The sequence below is a fragment of the Syngnathus acus genome, chromosome 4, assembly GCF_901709675.1.
Source record: "Syngnathus acus chromosome 4, fSynAcu1.2, whole genome shotgun sequence".
Taxonomy (NCBI): domain Eukaryota; kingdom Metazoa; phylum Chordata; class Actinopteri; order Syngnathiformes; family Syngnathidae; genus Syngnathus; species Syngnathus acus.
The window spans coordinates 9,344,031-9,359,177 of record NC_051090.1 but is presented as its reverse complement, the minus strand read 5'-3'; the positions used below and the strand labels follow the sequence as shown (position 1 = coordinate 9,359,177).

The following is a 15,147-nucleotide window of genomic DNA, read 5'->3' as shown; positions in this document are numbered from 1 at the left end:
AACTAACATCAAACCTTTTCTTTTGAAAAAAGAAAGTAATTAACAAAAAACGGCTGGTATGGATGTACTTTGACGACTTTAATCTACACAAATCTGGAAACAAAATACAATCGTAATTTGTCAACCTAGATAGATAATTTAAACCAGTCTTCAGAAATGTTCTGTATCTCCCTTGTGGCACAAATGATCGAGGCTTTTGACGTTGCTGGCATGGGTTGGGGTGTAATTCACCTCCACTGCGATGGTGGCGTTCGAGGGTTAATATCATTTTTGTTGCACCGGGTATGAACATACCCGATTGGCTTTCCCTTAAATTAAACCAGACGTCCAACCACTAGAAAGGGCAACACTGTTGCCTCCCAAAAAATGGTGTCCTCTTTTTCAGAAACCCAAATCTGGTCACCCTAATTCAAGTTAAGTAATTGGGTGGGCCATGTAAAGTGTTTTTTTTTTTTTTTTTTACAGCTTCAGCTGTTGTACGATGCGCTTTACAAATAAATATGTATTGTATGCAAAACAAAATAAAATATAGAAAGCACAGGCACGCTAAACATTTGATTTCTTGAGCTTGCCTCACAATTCCAAAAACAGTGACATAGCTCAACATCCTCGTCTCCCATTGGACTCGAATGGAGCATAGCAATTTCTGATTGGGCGAGCGGCACTGGCTCTTCCGTGTAGTAGATCTCCGAGGGCGACTGACCGACAGATTCATCAACAGGTAACCCCTGGCGACTCCCTGTAAACAGTACACTCAAATGACTATTAACAAATTTTTAACCGGGAAAAGATTATTAAATTGTACACAGTCGGTTGTGCATTTTCACCGACTACGCGTTCACTTCGCTTTTTCCATTAACCTTGTCTCCCGAAAGGCACAAAGGTCTCTAGTTTCATGCGGTAATGTGCCTTAAAAATGTATTTGGCCACAAAATCGTCTAATTAAAAAAATCTTGTTTTTGTGCATTGAAAGTTGACGTGTTAACGATCGAGCGATGTTATCATGTTGGCTTTCAAGCGTTCTCTGGATAGCATTTTTGCTATACAGTATAGAACATTATCAATTGCTATTGAAATCTGCAAGAACTGAAATTCATTGTCACTTACACTTGTGCTTTTCCAACCCCTTTGCAAACCAGTGAGGACAACAGGGGTCACAATGTCTTTCAGAGATTTGAGAAGTAAGCCATCCTCACCATCTGTCACATACACAAACCAAACCCAAGAAATTTGAATGTTTTTGCACTCTTGTATGTGATCTCACATTTGTTAATGTTTCTCCTCTCTTGCGTATGCTCTCACATTTGTTCATGTTCAACACCTTCCAATGGCAGGTTTCACAGAAATGATGAGAGCTTTGGGCTATCCCCGCTTGATTTCAATGGAGAATTTCAGAACACCTAATTTCAATCTGGTGGCAGAAATCATGTTATGGCTCGTTAAAAGGTACATCCATTCATCTAATTGGAATGTTAGTGTATCTCTAACTGAAACAGGAACTAACACTTTTGTTAATATAAACTGAAATTATGTTCTACCTCATTGTTTTGATCATTGGTGCATTTTTATTGCAGGTGAGTCATTGTTGTGATTAGATCAAAACATAACATTATTTATCTTAATCTTATATGTAGACTAGAGGCAGTAGTGTAAACACATAATTATTTATTTTTTGTAATAAGTCCCCTTGAAGAAAGTTCTCATTTTGCACCCTATTCCAATATGTAGATATGAACCTCAGATGGATATTCCTCCAGATGTAGGGACAGAGTCGGACAGAGTATTCTTCATAAAGGCCGTGGCTCAGTTCATGGTAATGTGTCGTCCTAAGCATATAAAACAATACAGTGGTAGTAGAAGTTGTTTTAACATTGTGCAATGTTGGACCTACTGCTCACTTCTCTGAACTCGTTGCAGGCAACCAAAGCGCACATCAAGCTGAACACCAAGCGCCTCTACCAGGCTGACGGCTATGCAGTCAAAGAGATGATAAAGATCACATCAGTGCTGTACAGCGCGATGAAGACCAAGCAGATGGGGCTGGAAGATCAAGTTGAAGAGGACAGCAACAAGTTTAAGTTTGACATTAGTTCACGGGTAAGATGCTTATTAATATGAAGCAATTTAATCAGTTGGGTTTCCACGAAAACAATAAGAACTATTTCTCATGCAGTATTTCTTAGAGAGTTTGCATTTAATATACACACCACGGAAAACTACAACAATCAGATCATTTTATAATGAATATTTTTTTATTACACATTGTATGCCCCTACCCGCACCCACCCACATTGTTTCTATTTTAAAATCTGTAACATCTGGAATTGTATCACAAGTGTGTACTTTTCCCTCTGTCTTCCTGTTAGATTTCTGACCTCAAAGAAGCTCGGCACCTAGCCTCGGAGGTCACGTCAAAAGGAGCATCTTTGTATGATTTACTGGGCAAGGAGGTGGAACTTAGGGTGAATGCAACCACACAGTATCTCATCTAATCGATGGTGAGTCCTTGTTGTCTTTAAGAATGTCCGTGTGTGTGTGCGTATTATGTTTAGGAAAAGAGAACTGCGGCCATTGCGAGACCTCTGGAGATCGATGTGACTGAAAAGGCTCTGAGAGTAGCCATCAGGGAGGCCTTGGTCAGTATTCTCTTTCTTTTACTAAATATGTTTAAAATTGGGAATTGACATGTATTCTATGTTTGTTCTCAAGGAAACGGTGGAGAAAACCAAAGAAATGCTGAATAACATTGTGTCTGATGAAGCCAATCTAGATGCCAAAATAGAAAAGAAGAAACAGGAACTAGAGAGGAGTCGGAAGAGACTTCAAACGCTGCAAAGTGTGCGGTCAGTTCACAATGTTGCCATAAATGGACCAGATAGCAGAGCTCTCCTCTCACACAGTAAAAGCCAACGAAAGAGCATAATGTGCAAATGACAATTTAAATGAATTGATAAATCTCTTTCCTATGAGAGAAAATGAAAATAAAAACATACATTTTTTTATTTACTGTTAAATGAAAAAAGTCTGAGAGGCCCATAGGAACAGAAGTAATTCTTAAAACATTTTTTCTTCATGCTTGTCTGTGTTAGACCAGCTTTCATGGACGAATATGAAAAGATCGAAGAAGACCTGCAGAAGCAGTATGAAATCTACGTGGCAAAGTTTAAAAACCTTTGTTTCCTGGAGTCTCAACTCGAAGATTACCATCAGCTGGAGCAAGAACGGTTTGAGGTGGGTGACTTGTATTGTTGCTTTCACATTGTGGGTGGTTCTAGAGCGGATACAGATCGGAATTTTTCATTTAAGTGGCACTCATTGTATTTTCTCCGAAGCCCAACTTTCTTTTAGTGGCACATTTGAGTTCTCTTTTGGTGTCACATTTGAGTTTTAACAAATATCTAAACTAACTGATGGGATGTATGGGAAAGATTTCTAAACAGAAACATACTCAAAGTAGTAAATAAGATGGAAATGTTTTTAAGAGAGTATTTAAAGGCCAAGTTAGCAATTTCCAGAAAAACAACCAAAGGGGCTGATTTGTAATGCCCATTGCCTAATTATCCACACTTTGGTTAGTCTGAAAATTTATTTATCTCCAACTTCTCAAAACCTATTCTAAATGTCATATAATTTCCAGTTTGATTACTTAGTTTAAAATGGACAGCTCAGTGTAGTGAGTGGTTAGCTCATCTGCCTCTTTGTCAAAAGGTTCAAATGTTGCCTCAGGACTTTTGCATGTTCAACTCCTGCTTGTTGAGATGCATGTTGGGGGAATTGAAAACTCGAAATTATGCATAGACATGAATGAAAGTGAGTTATAACAATGATTGTTTGTCTATATACACCCTGCAACTGACATGCGACACTACCTCTTGCCCAAAGTTAGCTGCGAAAGGCTCCAGCTCACGCGTGACTTTAATAAGGACAAGCGCAATTAAAAATGGATGGATCGGCTGTGTGCCTCACATTTCTTACTATCTATTGTATGATGTCTTTTTTTTCCCCTCGCAGGAAGCTGAAAACACTCTGAGGATGATGCAGCAAAATCTGAAGGAGGAGGACAGAGATCTAATGAGGAGCTCACGTGAGAACTCTCAATAACGTTGATATCCAATCAGCCACTTAAGTATAGGATGGAGTTGACAAGTGTCATGTTGCGTTCGTTCTATGAATTTGCTTCAGTGAAAGATGTGGACTCCGACATGGATGTTCTTGAGGATGAAGGTGATATGGACAGTGATTTGGAAGAGTCTCGACCCTCGAATCCGCGGCCCACTCGAAATGGCTCGATGGCTGCCAAACAGATGAGCGATTTATTCGGTATGTCATCTCGAGCTATTTATTTGTTGAGCGATAACTATCATGTGGGACGAAATCTGATGAATATTAGAATAATCCAAATGCAAGTTGCAACACTCAGAGTATATGTTTTGAATTATCACCAATTTATGTCCATATATTTTCTTCCAGGAAGAGGAACAAGATTCACCGGGAACATGCAGGGGGGTGACAGTGATGAGGTAAATAGTTTCACAAAGTCGTATCCAGCACGTACAGCTGCTATCTCTATCCAAAGAAGAGCCTCTTCAGTATTTTATTTCAAGGATTGTGTTTTCATTACTATCTCACCCATCTCTTTGCACCCACCTTTGTGTTTAAAGCCTGCGTTAGCAATTTCCAGAAGGCCAAAACAACTGAAAGGACAGGTTTGTGCAGGGCCAACGCCTAGTAGTTTATTCTTGTACTTTTGTGCAATAAAATTAGATTATCCACCCTGACATTTTCTGTCATTGGATTATCCAGATCATATAAGAGTTCCCATGTAAGATTTCCCCCTTTAAATTAGTGTACACTTTAATTTGCAATTGTAGTTTCAGGATATGAGCAGAAATTCTTTACCATCAATAGTGCTTGTTTTATTTAGTGTGTTTCCTGTCAAGATACAACTATTAAATACGATATGGCCCTTTTTTAATGGCTTTTCTACCTTTTTTCTATTTCAGTCAGAAGACAGTGAGATAGAAGTGGATGAAGATGATGAAGAGGAGGAAGGCGAGGATGAGAGCAAAGAGTTAGATGATGACAGTTTGGAGGACCGTGTGGCCAGAGCACCTCGCTCCTCCAGAGGACGCACGAGACCCCCTCTTTTCGACGAGAGTGACAATGACTTCTGAACTACAAAAACAAATGTTTATTTCTACTCAAATACAGATGAGCTCTGTCATATATTCTATTTTGTATTTTAGCTCATCGTAGATGTTATTTTTTGTTGTATTGACTCGTAACATTTAAAGATTTCATTATGGGAGCACAGCATCTTGATGTGGTTTTCTGTACCTCGATGCTCTTATATTATATACTGGATCGGTTTAGCATAAGAAAAACAAGTGTACTACTTTCATAAACATTGATGTCATAACATCATAACAATACAGTAGCAGTAATTAAGTATATAACTTTTAGATCGCCTATCCTTAGCAGTTCAGAAAATATTTGAAGCAAATAGACTTGATTCAAAACTCCTGCAATTACTAATTACTTGCATTCAATGCATCAGATCTGAGGATTGCTATTTACGAGCTTTAGTCCACGATTAATTTATTTAAAATAGTTTACCTTGACTTGCTGCGTTCAGTGGTAACAACTAGACTTCGAGGAATGTGGGATTTCCCATCACTATGTGATCTTCGTGCAAAATCAACCACGCACCAATCTTTGTGTCGTGTTTTTCTTTGGTGTTTACGTCGCAATGAAATGTAATTGTTGATGCATTATTGCCATGACATTGGCGTCATATTGAAAGAAAAGCGCTGCAGCCGCTTGGTGTTGCATGTTGCGATATGGCACCTGTCACTCTTTTTTCTTCTTTGTTTGTAATTTTGAGCCACGACAAAGCAAAACACTACGAGCTTTCAGAAAATGAATTCATAGTTTCATTTCTAAATTTTATTTCACACGCATTGGAGCCAACAAGAAACTATTTCATTGTCACTTTTATTCAGTGACCGGATTTTCTGACGTTAAAAACAGTGGACTCGGTTGCTCCTTACGTCATCAATGTGCGTCGACGGGATATGGCAGATGCCGTTACGAAAACAAACTAGCTACGACGTGAATTTCATTTCATACTGGTATGGTATACGGAATTTTGCTCTATTTTCTTTACATTGCATTATTATCGTCACTAAATTCGCGTGAACAGGAAAGAAGAGTGACAAGTAAACAAGCTTGACATGTTTATTCAGTAAATATCTGCTAGCAGTAGCTCCATTTCGATACAGAATTGATGCCTCAGTTTGAAAACAAAAGCATATCATATTGGTGTGTTTGACTGTTTTTGGGGTTATATTTTTGGGGAAAACTGCCCGTTATTTTGTGACAGCGTTACCCTTTTCGCATTTTAACATGCAACGTTGAACGACTTAAAAATGATGCAATGCTACGAGAAACTATATAAAAAATGTACAATATAATTTTTCAGTTTACAATTCATTTAGATTAATTTACAATTTATCTAGATTATCAAAGACGTTTCATGGTGACAGCTTGTTCTTATTTCATGTCAGGTGAACGGCGGTTGTTGGGATGCCGAAGAAGTTCCAGGGCGAGAACTCCAAGGCGGCCACAGCCAGAGCCCGCAAGGCTGAGGCCAAGGCTGAGGCGGATGCGCGCAAGAAGCAGGAAGAGGATGATGCCCTGTGGCAGGAAACTGACAAACATGTCCTGAAAAAAGAGCAGAGGAAGGTAAATCTAATCTGATCTATAAAACATCCTGTCCATGTTTTGTGGCCAGTTGTTAACTGTTCAGAAAAATAACACGTGTTAGTCTATTTTTTCTGCATTTGCAGGATGATAAGGAGAAGAAGAGGATTGAGCTATTGGAGAGGAAAAAGGAGGCCCAGCGACTCCTGGATGAAGAGACTGCCAGAATAAAAGGCAAATCCCAGAAGGAGGATGGAGGTGGTGAAAAGTTGACCCGGGCCCAGATAGAGGAGTCTATTAAGAGTGTCCCCCAGCCTCAGCAGCTCAAGCCAAAAGGTAAACTCAAATATGAAGTTCATGTAAAACCAAGAGTTTATTTTGCGTGTTTGTCTTTCCATGAAATTAGCTCATCTTCCAATCATAACTTAAAATAATAAATCCCACTTTAAATCCACAGACAAGAGCCATCTGGAGATTCCACTGGAAGAAAATGTGAACAGAATTATGCAGGAGGAAGGAACTGTGGAAGCTAGAAATGTAGAAGATGCCATTGCTGTGCTCAGGTAACAATAACAATCATGACAGCATCCTTCATACTTGCTTTTTCTGCTTCACAACAGTTTGTATAATTTTGTCTCTTTCCCCCGGTATGGTTTATTTTCACGTCATTGGAACTTTGAACATAGGTGGCAAATCGTGGTCAAGTTCAGCCCAAATATTTGTATGTCTCTACAAATATGTTTACTTACAATATAGGCATGTTTCTTTCTTCTCTTTCAGCATTACACCTGAGGACCTGGACCGCCACCCGGAGCGGCGGATAAAAGCCGCTTACATGTTGTACGAGGAGACCAATTTGCCTCGCTTGAAGAAAGAAAACCCGAACATGAGATTGTCTCAGCTGAAGCACCTGCTGAAGAAGGAGTGGATGAAGTCTCCCGAGAATCCCCTTAATCAAAAGTTTGCGGCATACAACTCAAAGTGAAGGCACTGACCGTCCCATCCACATTTCCCCATAAGCGCCCAACTCCCATTGGAAACTGTCTGATGCACCTTGGAGACTTTTAGTGCAAGACCATCTTCATTCATCAAAAATTGAGTGTCGGTCATTGGTCGTCCTAATACTTGCCACTATGTGTCAAAGCGATTTGAGATGACTTTCGCACAGCATCGTGTTAACACTTAAAGAGTAAGAGGTTGATCTCACATGCTTTGACATTAATGTGTTCAAGTGAAATATCCAAAGGTGAGGACAAATGCTGAGCTTGGTATTGTGTGATTATTATTTTTTCTTTAATTTACAAAAGAATGTTCTGTCTCAGCCAACAAATTGTTATAAATTCAATGATGAACTTATTTTTTTCTCTCCCTTTAAGATCATCTTTGTGTTTGAGTGGCTGAGTTGAGCATCTTCCACCTGACTGTGGCCATTAGTTTGCTGTGATTTTAAAGTCTCATTTTACCAGAGATTAAAGTGGACGATGACATCTGAGCTAATTCTGCTGCATGAATGTCTTATTGACCATTCACATTTTACTGATTACTCATTCAATAGAAGATTAAAGGGGCGGGAAAACATCTTAAATTTGAAAGACTCCGCTCTCCCTTCTAGTGCCACCAAATTTTCCTGTAGAAAAAGATTTGTGTATTTGCCAAACGTTGAAGAAAAGAACATACATTCTGAATGGGTTTCATGAGAGGTCAGCTACAGTGTTGCTGTCACAAAAGATTTCTGTTTGTTTCTACAACACGACAACGTTCACACGCATAGCTGCTGAGGCAGCAGACTTGCAGGCTTTGTCGTTTTGCCTCATGCCAAGTGGACAAAAATGATTATTCAAAAAGAACATGACTTTAAAATTGCTTGACAGTTATCACACTAAAACTTGCATTATATATTTGGAAAATAATGCAGACAAAAATTTGGGTGAAATTGTTTGATTGAAGAAGTCCATGGCAAATGTCCGAGCACCAAAAACAAAATGAAAACGGTTCATGCGCTTGTTTATTGGGTATCACAGTTGGGATTTATCCTCGGGTGTAAATAACTGCTTTTGTGGCAACATTTGCTCATTGCAGGTCAGCTTTGCTCTAACCCATCTGATGCATTCACAAGCTGATTTAATAATGGGACACTTTTGTCCAGCCTTACGCTTGTGTCCGGGCAGATAAGAGAATCTGGCAAAGGCCTTTGAACCATGGCGCATCAATGACGAGCGCAACTCATCTTTTATTTGCCACTTTGCTTTGAAAGCAAGGTGGTTTTGCTGATCAGTGAAAACGCTGATGGGTTTTTAGCTCGGACTTGTGATCTTACACTTTCATAGTCTGTCCGCTGTTTTTTGCATCTTAACTTAGCTCCCGCCCACTCCCGTAAATTTGCATGGCAACCCTTTACCAGGCCAGCTGCCCTTTTTTCTTTCTTCGCACTGAATTCTAATCATTACTTTCAAAGGAGACCGTCTCCAAAGTACCAGGATCAAGTGTGCACATAGGAGGAAGCGCGCCCTCGCGAGCCTCTTCTGAACACTTTGGTTCTGGAGCTTTTCCAAGCAGGAACCCTCCACTCCTCTTCTGAAAAATAAGAAATAGACTGGAACAATCTTTTTTTTGTCTTTTTTGGGGATAGTGTTTACTGACTTAAACCAAGGTAGGCACCAACTTTAGTGCACATTATTGGTACTTCAATTTATATATTAATGTGGATTCAGATGGTAAATGTTAATTACTGAAAACCTGCAAAGATAGTGTTAATTGTGTTGTTTGGAGAAAGAGATGTGTCTTGATTGCATGTTCTGATGAGTTAAAAGTAGAACATATGCATGCAATAGCTGGTACTTTTATTTCCACATCAACTGTGTTATTGTTTCAGCTGTTCAGAAATACCATGCGGTTGATTCTGGTTAAACCCACAAATGCAACCCGACGCCTCGATACAACGGGTCAAGTATTCCGTGATGACGAACGTGAGGGTTGCACCTCAAGAGGTCAGTCACTACCGACCAAAATTCCTGAGGGGATACATGGACAACACTCAGGAACAATTGATGCTCCTTCAATTCCCCATGAAACTTACAATGGAGCCATTCCATCCCCGAAAGTGTCCGCTCAGATGTTACCGCTACAAACTGAAAACATGAGCATATCTCAGAGGACGAATCAGGACTGGCTGCTGCTTTGTGGCCAAGTTAGCGGTGAAGGGGCCGATTCTTCCTTATCCCCAGTCCAGAGACCAGGCACAGGTATGGGACATCCAAACAATGACACATGTGCTTGTTCCTGTTCTGGTGCACAGCAGCAACATCCTGAAGCGTCTATCTTCCATCCCTCAGCACAGAGGTTTAGTACCGATTGTTTCATGCCACAGTACCGAAACCAACAAGAGCAAATGTCTCTTCCCCGACAACAAACTTGCAATCATTTCAAAGATGCCAATTCAAACTTCAACATCCCACTGCATGCCTCCAACGAATGTCCCGTGAAAATCAAGAAACTTTTCCAACATTCTCTACCTGCCGAGAGTGGCGAGCCCAATTGGAGAGAGAGGTGTCAGGATCGTGAAAAGCAACACGCACGTTACTCTGTCAGTGGTGGCGAAACCTGGAAGTCCCACGACGATCCACCCATCATCCTCAAATGTCATCATCTCTCATCCAACCATATGACCAGAACACCCTGCGCCCAGAGGTCTTCTACACCAGCCACTAACCACAGTGTGCAGTCCTTCTCCACCAGTCAGTATAGCTCTTTTGACCATCAAGACTTAGTAGAGGAGGCAACGAGAAGATATAGTCAGGTACACGATTATTTTCAATCGCATGAACCCATTATATTTTGTGCTTTTAACCAGTTCAGGGGTCAGCATCCTTTTGACCCCTGAAGTTGATGTATCATTTCATTAGATAAGGAACCATTTTGATACTTATGAAATAGCAGAGAGAACCAGCTCCGTTCTTAAATCTTCATTTGTAAGACAGAAATGTTTCTCCTGAGAAAGCTGTACTAACATTCGACTGACACAAAATAATCCCGGCCCTATTTAAAAACAACGTTAAAGCATTATTAAATGCTGACTGTCCTTTGTTTTGCAGACAAACACCAATAAGCATCTCAGTGGATCCAAACTTTCGCCTACAAATCACATCACTCCATCTGAAGTCACAGAAAGAGGCGCTCATGGCAATGGTGATGCCGTGGGGTCGCTGGCCAGCCATGAAACTGCGAGATCCACTGTGGATGAAATCCAATCGGGCCAGCAGCTTCTTCACAGCACCCTCCTGGAGGATGCCTTCTCCAAAGTCATCAGAGAGGATTCAAGTAAGACCAATTGTGAGAACGCCATTACAGAGGATGGTAGCGTACCGCCGAAGAAGGACAGCAACTTCAGACTGGGTCAGCGTAGAGCTCTTTTTGGGAAGCGCAAACAGCTGAGTGACTACTCTTTGGTCTGTGGGATGTTTGGCATTGTTGTCATGGTGATTGAGACTGAGCTGTCTAGAGGATTTTACAGCAAGGTATTAGAAAAAATTGTTTTTAATTTAGATAACATTTAGTGTAAACTACACTCACAGTGTTAATGTAATTATTTGTCTTTTTTTACAGGAGTCCACATATTCATATGTACTAAAAGGTCTTATCAGTGTTTCGACTACTATTTTACTTGGCCTTATTCTCATGTACCATGCGAGGGAAATCCAGGTAAATATGCAAACATTGTTAGTTATCTGTGGACATTGTTTTAAAGTTGTTGTGTTTTTTTGGGGGGGGGGGGGTTCGAACGTCAGCTGGGATATAGGAACCTGGGGAATGGAAAATTGATAGATTTACTACAAACCACACTTGAAATAACTACACTGAGGCTATTCTTCATTTGGTAAAGTCGGCCAATAGAAAGTGCTGTTGGTGTTTTCTCCTTTGTCATTTATGTTAAATACAGATCCAGAATTCCATTGTAAAATCCAATACTTGAGAGATCTCAAGCTTAAAAGCTTACAATGAATGCCCAAATGTTTGTGTTGATGCTAAAAGTCACATAATCTTAAACTCGACCCCTGGTAAACTCAATGAGATTTTTACAGTACAGTAAAACCTTCTTCCAAACAATTATTTAGTAAATGACATTCTCCTGCTGTTGGAACCAGGAAATTACAAGTACACATTCACTTCTTCCCTTCAGCTCTTCATGGTGAACAACGGTGCAGATGACTGGCGGATCGCTATGACCTTTGAGCGAATTCTCTTCATTGTGTTGGAGCTCCTCGTGTGTGCCATCCATCCCATCCCAGGTCGATATGTGTTCAGCTGGACTACTCGACTGGCGTTCAACTACACCACATTGGTGGCGGACGCTGATGTCGACATTATCCTGTCCGTGCCCATGTTTCTCCGCCTCTACCTGATTGGCCGGGTCATGCTACTCCACAGCAAGCTCTTCACAGATGCATCTTCTCGTAGCATCGGGGCGCTAAACAAGATCAGCTTTGACACGCGTTTTGTCATGAAGACTCTGATGACTATCTGCCCTGGCACTGTCCTACTCGTGTTCAGCGTATCCTGTTGGATTATTGCTGCATGGACTGTGCGCATCTGTGAGAGGTATCAAGTTTTTATTTCTTATTTACCGTATTTTTCGGACTATAAGGCCGGACTATAAGGCGCACCTTTAATGAATGGCCCATTTTAAAACTTTGTCCTTATATAAGGCGCAACGGACTATAAGGCGCACCATTAATGCATCATGTCAGATTTTTAATCCAAATCAAATCATTCTCCATATTATCTTTTTTATTTCAACTTCAGACGCAACAAATTACTTTAGAATCACAAAATAATGATCCATAGTCTTTTTGATTCATGATTCATAATCTTCAATATGATTGATTTCATGACACAATGCTTCGGGCCAGTTTAAATTTAGGAATTTGGTCCATATATAAGGCGCACCGGACTATAAGGCGCACTGTCGGCTTTTGAGAAAATTTTAGGTTTATAGTCCGGAAAATACGGTACTTTCCTCATTGTACAAGCTACTAAATTTAGTGCTATACTTCTAACATGATGTTATTATGTTCCAAAAGATATCACGATGCACAGGAAGTGACCAGCACCTTTCTGGGAGCAATGTGGCTGATCTCTATCACTTTCTTGTCCATCGGCTATGGTGACATGGTGCCTCACACTTACTGCGGAAAAGGAGTGTGCCTGTTAACAGGCATCATGGTAGGATTTATGACAATCATTCATCGAAAGCAGAGGTTTTTCGTCCCCTTCTATTAAAGGGAGAAAATCCCACAATGGCCACTTAAACAACTGTTTACATTTATGAATCAAATCCACATACAGAACAGGATTCATATCGGTATTCTAATCTGCTCTGCGCATATCCCCTTAATGACAAAAACACGAGGAGTAAATGTTTTTGTGCATATTTTGTAATTGGACCAGGAGTATTTTCATTTCTGATCTTCTTTCTAATGTTGCCACTTTTTTTTTCCTACAGTAGCTCCTTTCAGATAGGAGCACACTGTCAACATGGCGGAGGCATTAACTAACTGCAGCCGGATCTCCTTCCTGAATTCATGACTGGCTGGAAAAGATTAAATATATTAAAATGAAATACAAAACAGAAAACTTTTGATCATTTATTTCTACCCCAGTCGATTAAGCAAATGTATTCACAAAACCATCTCTACTGTGAACAGTGAGTCACAGTCTAATTAACCACTGCTCCTTTTCTCAGGGAGCAGGTTGTACAGCTTTGGTGGTTGCCGTGGTTGCGAGGAAGTCAGAGCTCACCAGAGCTGAGAAACACGTCCATAACTTCATGATGGATACTCAGCTCTATAAAAAGGTCAGTTGTATTGCACCTGTAAATATCTTTTTTTTTTTTTTTTTTTTAAATGTAATTTTAGTCCTGTTTGCCCTCAGGTAAAAAACACTGCAGCCAATGTGTTGAGAGAGACATGGCTCATTTACAAACACACCAAGCTGGTGAAGAAAGTTGATCGTGCGAGGGTACGCCACCATCAACGTAAATTCCTGCAAGCTATTCACCAGTGGGTAAACTTGTCACAGCGTAGATTCTAAGGTCCAGTCCGTGTACCATGTCCAGCACATGATATAACGTCTGTAATTTGTAAGATTAATGAGTTCATTAAATTTGTATTTTTACCAAATTTTAGTATTGCTGAAAAATAGATGAAAATATGATTATACAACTGTTTTACTATGTTTTACAGTTAAGTCAAAAGTATGACAGCAATAAAATAAGTGCACTTTATTTTTCATGTTTAAGACTGCGGAAAGTTAAAATGGAGCAAAGGAAACTAACTGACCAGGCCAACACCATTGCTGATCTTGCAAAGGTACTCACATCTACAATGTTGTATTATTTTTTTAAAGTATTTAAAGGGATATCTTATTTTTTTAAATCAGAATTTAAACCAGTACCCAGTCTTAATACCATATCTGTGACTTATACTCTAGGATCAAGAATTATAGTACACTTTGCACACCTTATTATTTGTCTTGGTAAAGGCACACACACTCGACTATTTAATCAGTTTAACTACCAACTATTTGTACGTATACAAATGATAATTGAATTTTCTGTAACGATGGATGGATGATCCCTGTTTAAAGCTCTTCCAAATTTGCTAGTACAGCTTCATGGCCAGTAAATGGGTAAGTTTCCATGTATTTTCTACTTTCTCTAGACTCAGAACATGATGTACGATCTGGTGTCGGACCTGCAGCATCGAAGTGAGGAGCTAGACAGGAGGATTGTGGCCTTGGAAGACAAGCTGGACTTGATACTTCTCAACATGCACTCGCTGCCTGATGTGCTCTCTCAAGCAATAACAAAGATACAAAAAGATTTTTTAGATGATTTGGTCTGCCGTGTCCACCTCCTATCGTCCTCCCGAAGCTCTGAGTGCTGCTCGGTTCCCGCCAGGCCACTCTGTCAAGGCTCCATCTCATCACAGACGCCATATGGATGATAAGAATATAAAACCCGAGCAGAACTTATGATTTGGATAACTTCACAACATACACATTCTGAAAACTTTGAGAAGTTAGTCAACATAGTCATCTTATTTTGTAAATTGTTTGAATGCATTAAACCAATAGCAAGGGCTGCATTAAATGTAAATAATAAATACATGATTGTTTGTGATTAACTTAAGAACATTATTTGTCTATTCCTGGTCACTGTTTTATATTATTTTGTGCAATGTTCTAGTTATTTGGTGACTACAATTAAAAATACTATGATATATTTTTAGTGTGTGTAATTACTGACATAAAATAAGGAACAATTAAACTCAATTTAATTATGTCATGCATCTCACTGTTTTATATTATTTTGTACAATGGTCAAGTTATTTGGTGACTACAATTAAAATTACTATTGTATATCTCGTGTGTGTAATTACTGACATAAAA

General features: G+C 39.7%; 3 protein-coding genes and 1 long non-coding RNA gene across 7 annotated transcripts; 3 read left to right on the top strand and 1 right to left on the bottom strand.

Moving 5' to 3' along the window:
* Window positions 1–632: 632 nt before the first annotated feature.
* Window positions 633–5,665, bottom strand: LOC119121925. Its single transcript, XR_005097782.1, has 3 exons — window positions 5,617–5,665; window positions 1,108–1,199; window positions 633–739 (listed from the first exon to the last, which is right to left on the bottom strand). It is a non-coding gene; the product is annotated as an uncharacterized LOC119121925 (long non-coding RNA).
* On the top strand, window positions 655–5,843 carry cluap1 (clusterin associated protein 1). Of its 3 annotated transcripts, none has more exons than XM_037250005.1 (13): window positions 655–721; window positions 1,140–1,181; window positions 1,335–1,446; window positions 1,729–1,813; window positions 1,918–2,097; window positions 2,367–2,462; window positions 2,553–2,636; window positions 2,710–2,843; window positions 3,090–3,231; window positions 4,012–4,084; window positions 4,183–4,320; window positions 4,471–4,520; window positions 5,004–5,843. In XM_037250005.1, the coding sequence occupies exons 2-13, from the start codon at window positions 1,160–1,162 to the stop codon at window positions 5,172–5,174; spliced, it is 1,287 nt and encodes a 428-aa protein (XP_037105900.1). In that variant the 5' UTR covers window positions 655–721; window positions 1,140–1,159; the 3' UTR covers window positions 5,175–5,843. The 3 variants fall into 3 exon arrangements, with proteins under 3 accessions (XP_037105900.1, XP_037105902.1, XP_037105901.1); XM_037250007.1 differs by lacking the exon at window positions 5,004–5,843 and adding an exon at window positions 4,662–4,952; XM_037250006.1 differs by lacking the exon at window positions 655–721 and having other exon boundaries at window positions 1,146–1,250.
* A 173-nt stretch (window positions 5,844–6,016) lies between these two features.
* ccdc124 (coiled-coil domain containing 124) lies at window positions 6,017–8,572 on the top strand. The gene is made up of 5 exons (XM_037250008.1): window positions 6,017–6,131; window positions 6,567–6,744; window positions 6,849–7,038; window positions 7,160–7,265; window positions 7,483–8,572. Exons 2-5 carry the CDS (start codon window positions 6,586–6,588, stop codon window positions 7,685–7,687), a joined length of 660 nt encoding a protein of 219 aa, XP_037105903.1. The 5' UTR covers window positions 6,017–6,131; window positions 6,567–6,585; the 3' UTR covers window positions 7,688–8,572.
* A 242-nt stretch (window positions 8,573–8,814) lies between these two features.
* Window positions 8,815–15,040, top strand: kcnn1b (potassium intermediate/small conductance calcium-activated channel, subfamily N, member 1b). Of its 2 annotated transcripts, XM_037250336.1 has the most exons (10): window positions 8,815–9,352; window positions 9,575–10,498; window positions 10,794–11,216; window positions 11,305–11,400; window positions 11,879–12,297; window positions 12,780–12,921; window positions 13,442–13,552; window positions 13,630–13,757; window positions 13,997–14,066; window positions 14,418–15,040. In XM_037250336.1, exons 2-10 carry the CDS (start codon window positions 9,590–9,592, stop codon window positions 14,700–14,702), a joined length of 2,583 nt encoding a protein of 860 aa, XP_037106231.1. In that variant the 5' UTR covers window positions 8,815–9,352; window positions 9,575–9,589; the 3' UTR covers window positions 14,703–15,040. The 2 variants fall into 2 exon arrangements, with proteins under 2 accessions (XP_037106231.1, XP_037106230.1); XM_037250335.1 differs by lacking the exon at window positions 8,815–9,352 and having other exon boundaries at window positions 9,474–10,498.
* Window positions 15,041–15,147: the final 107 nt, after the last annotated feature.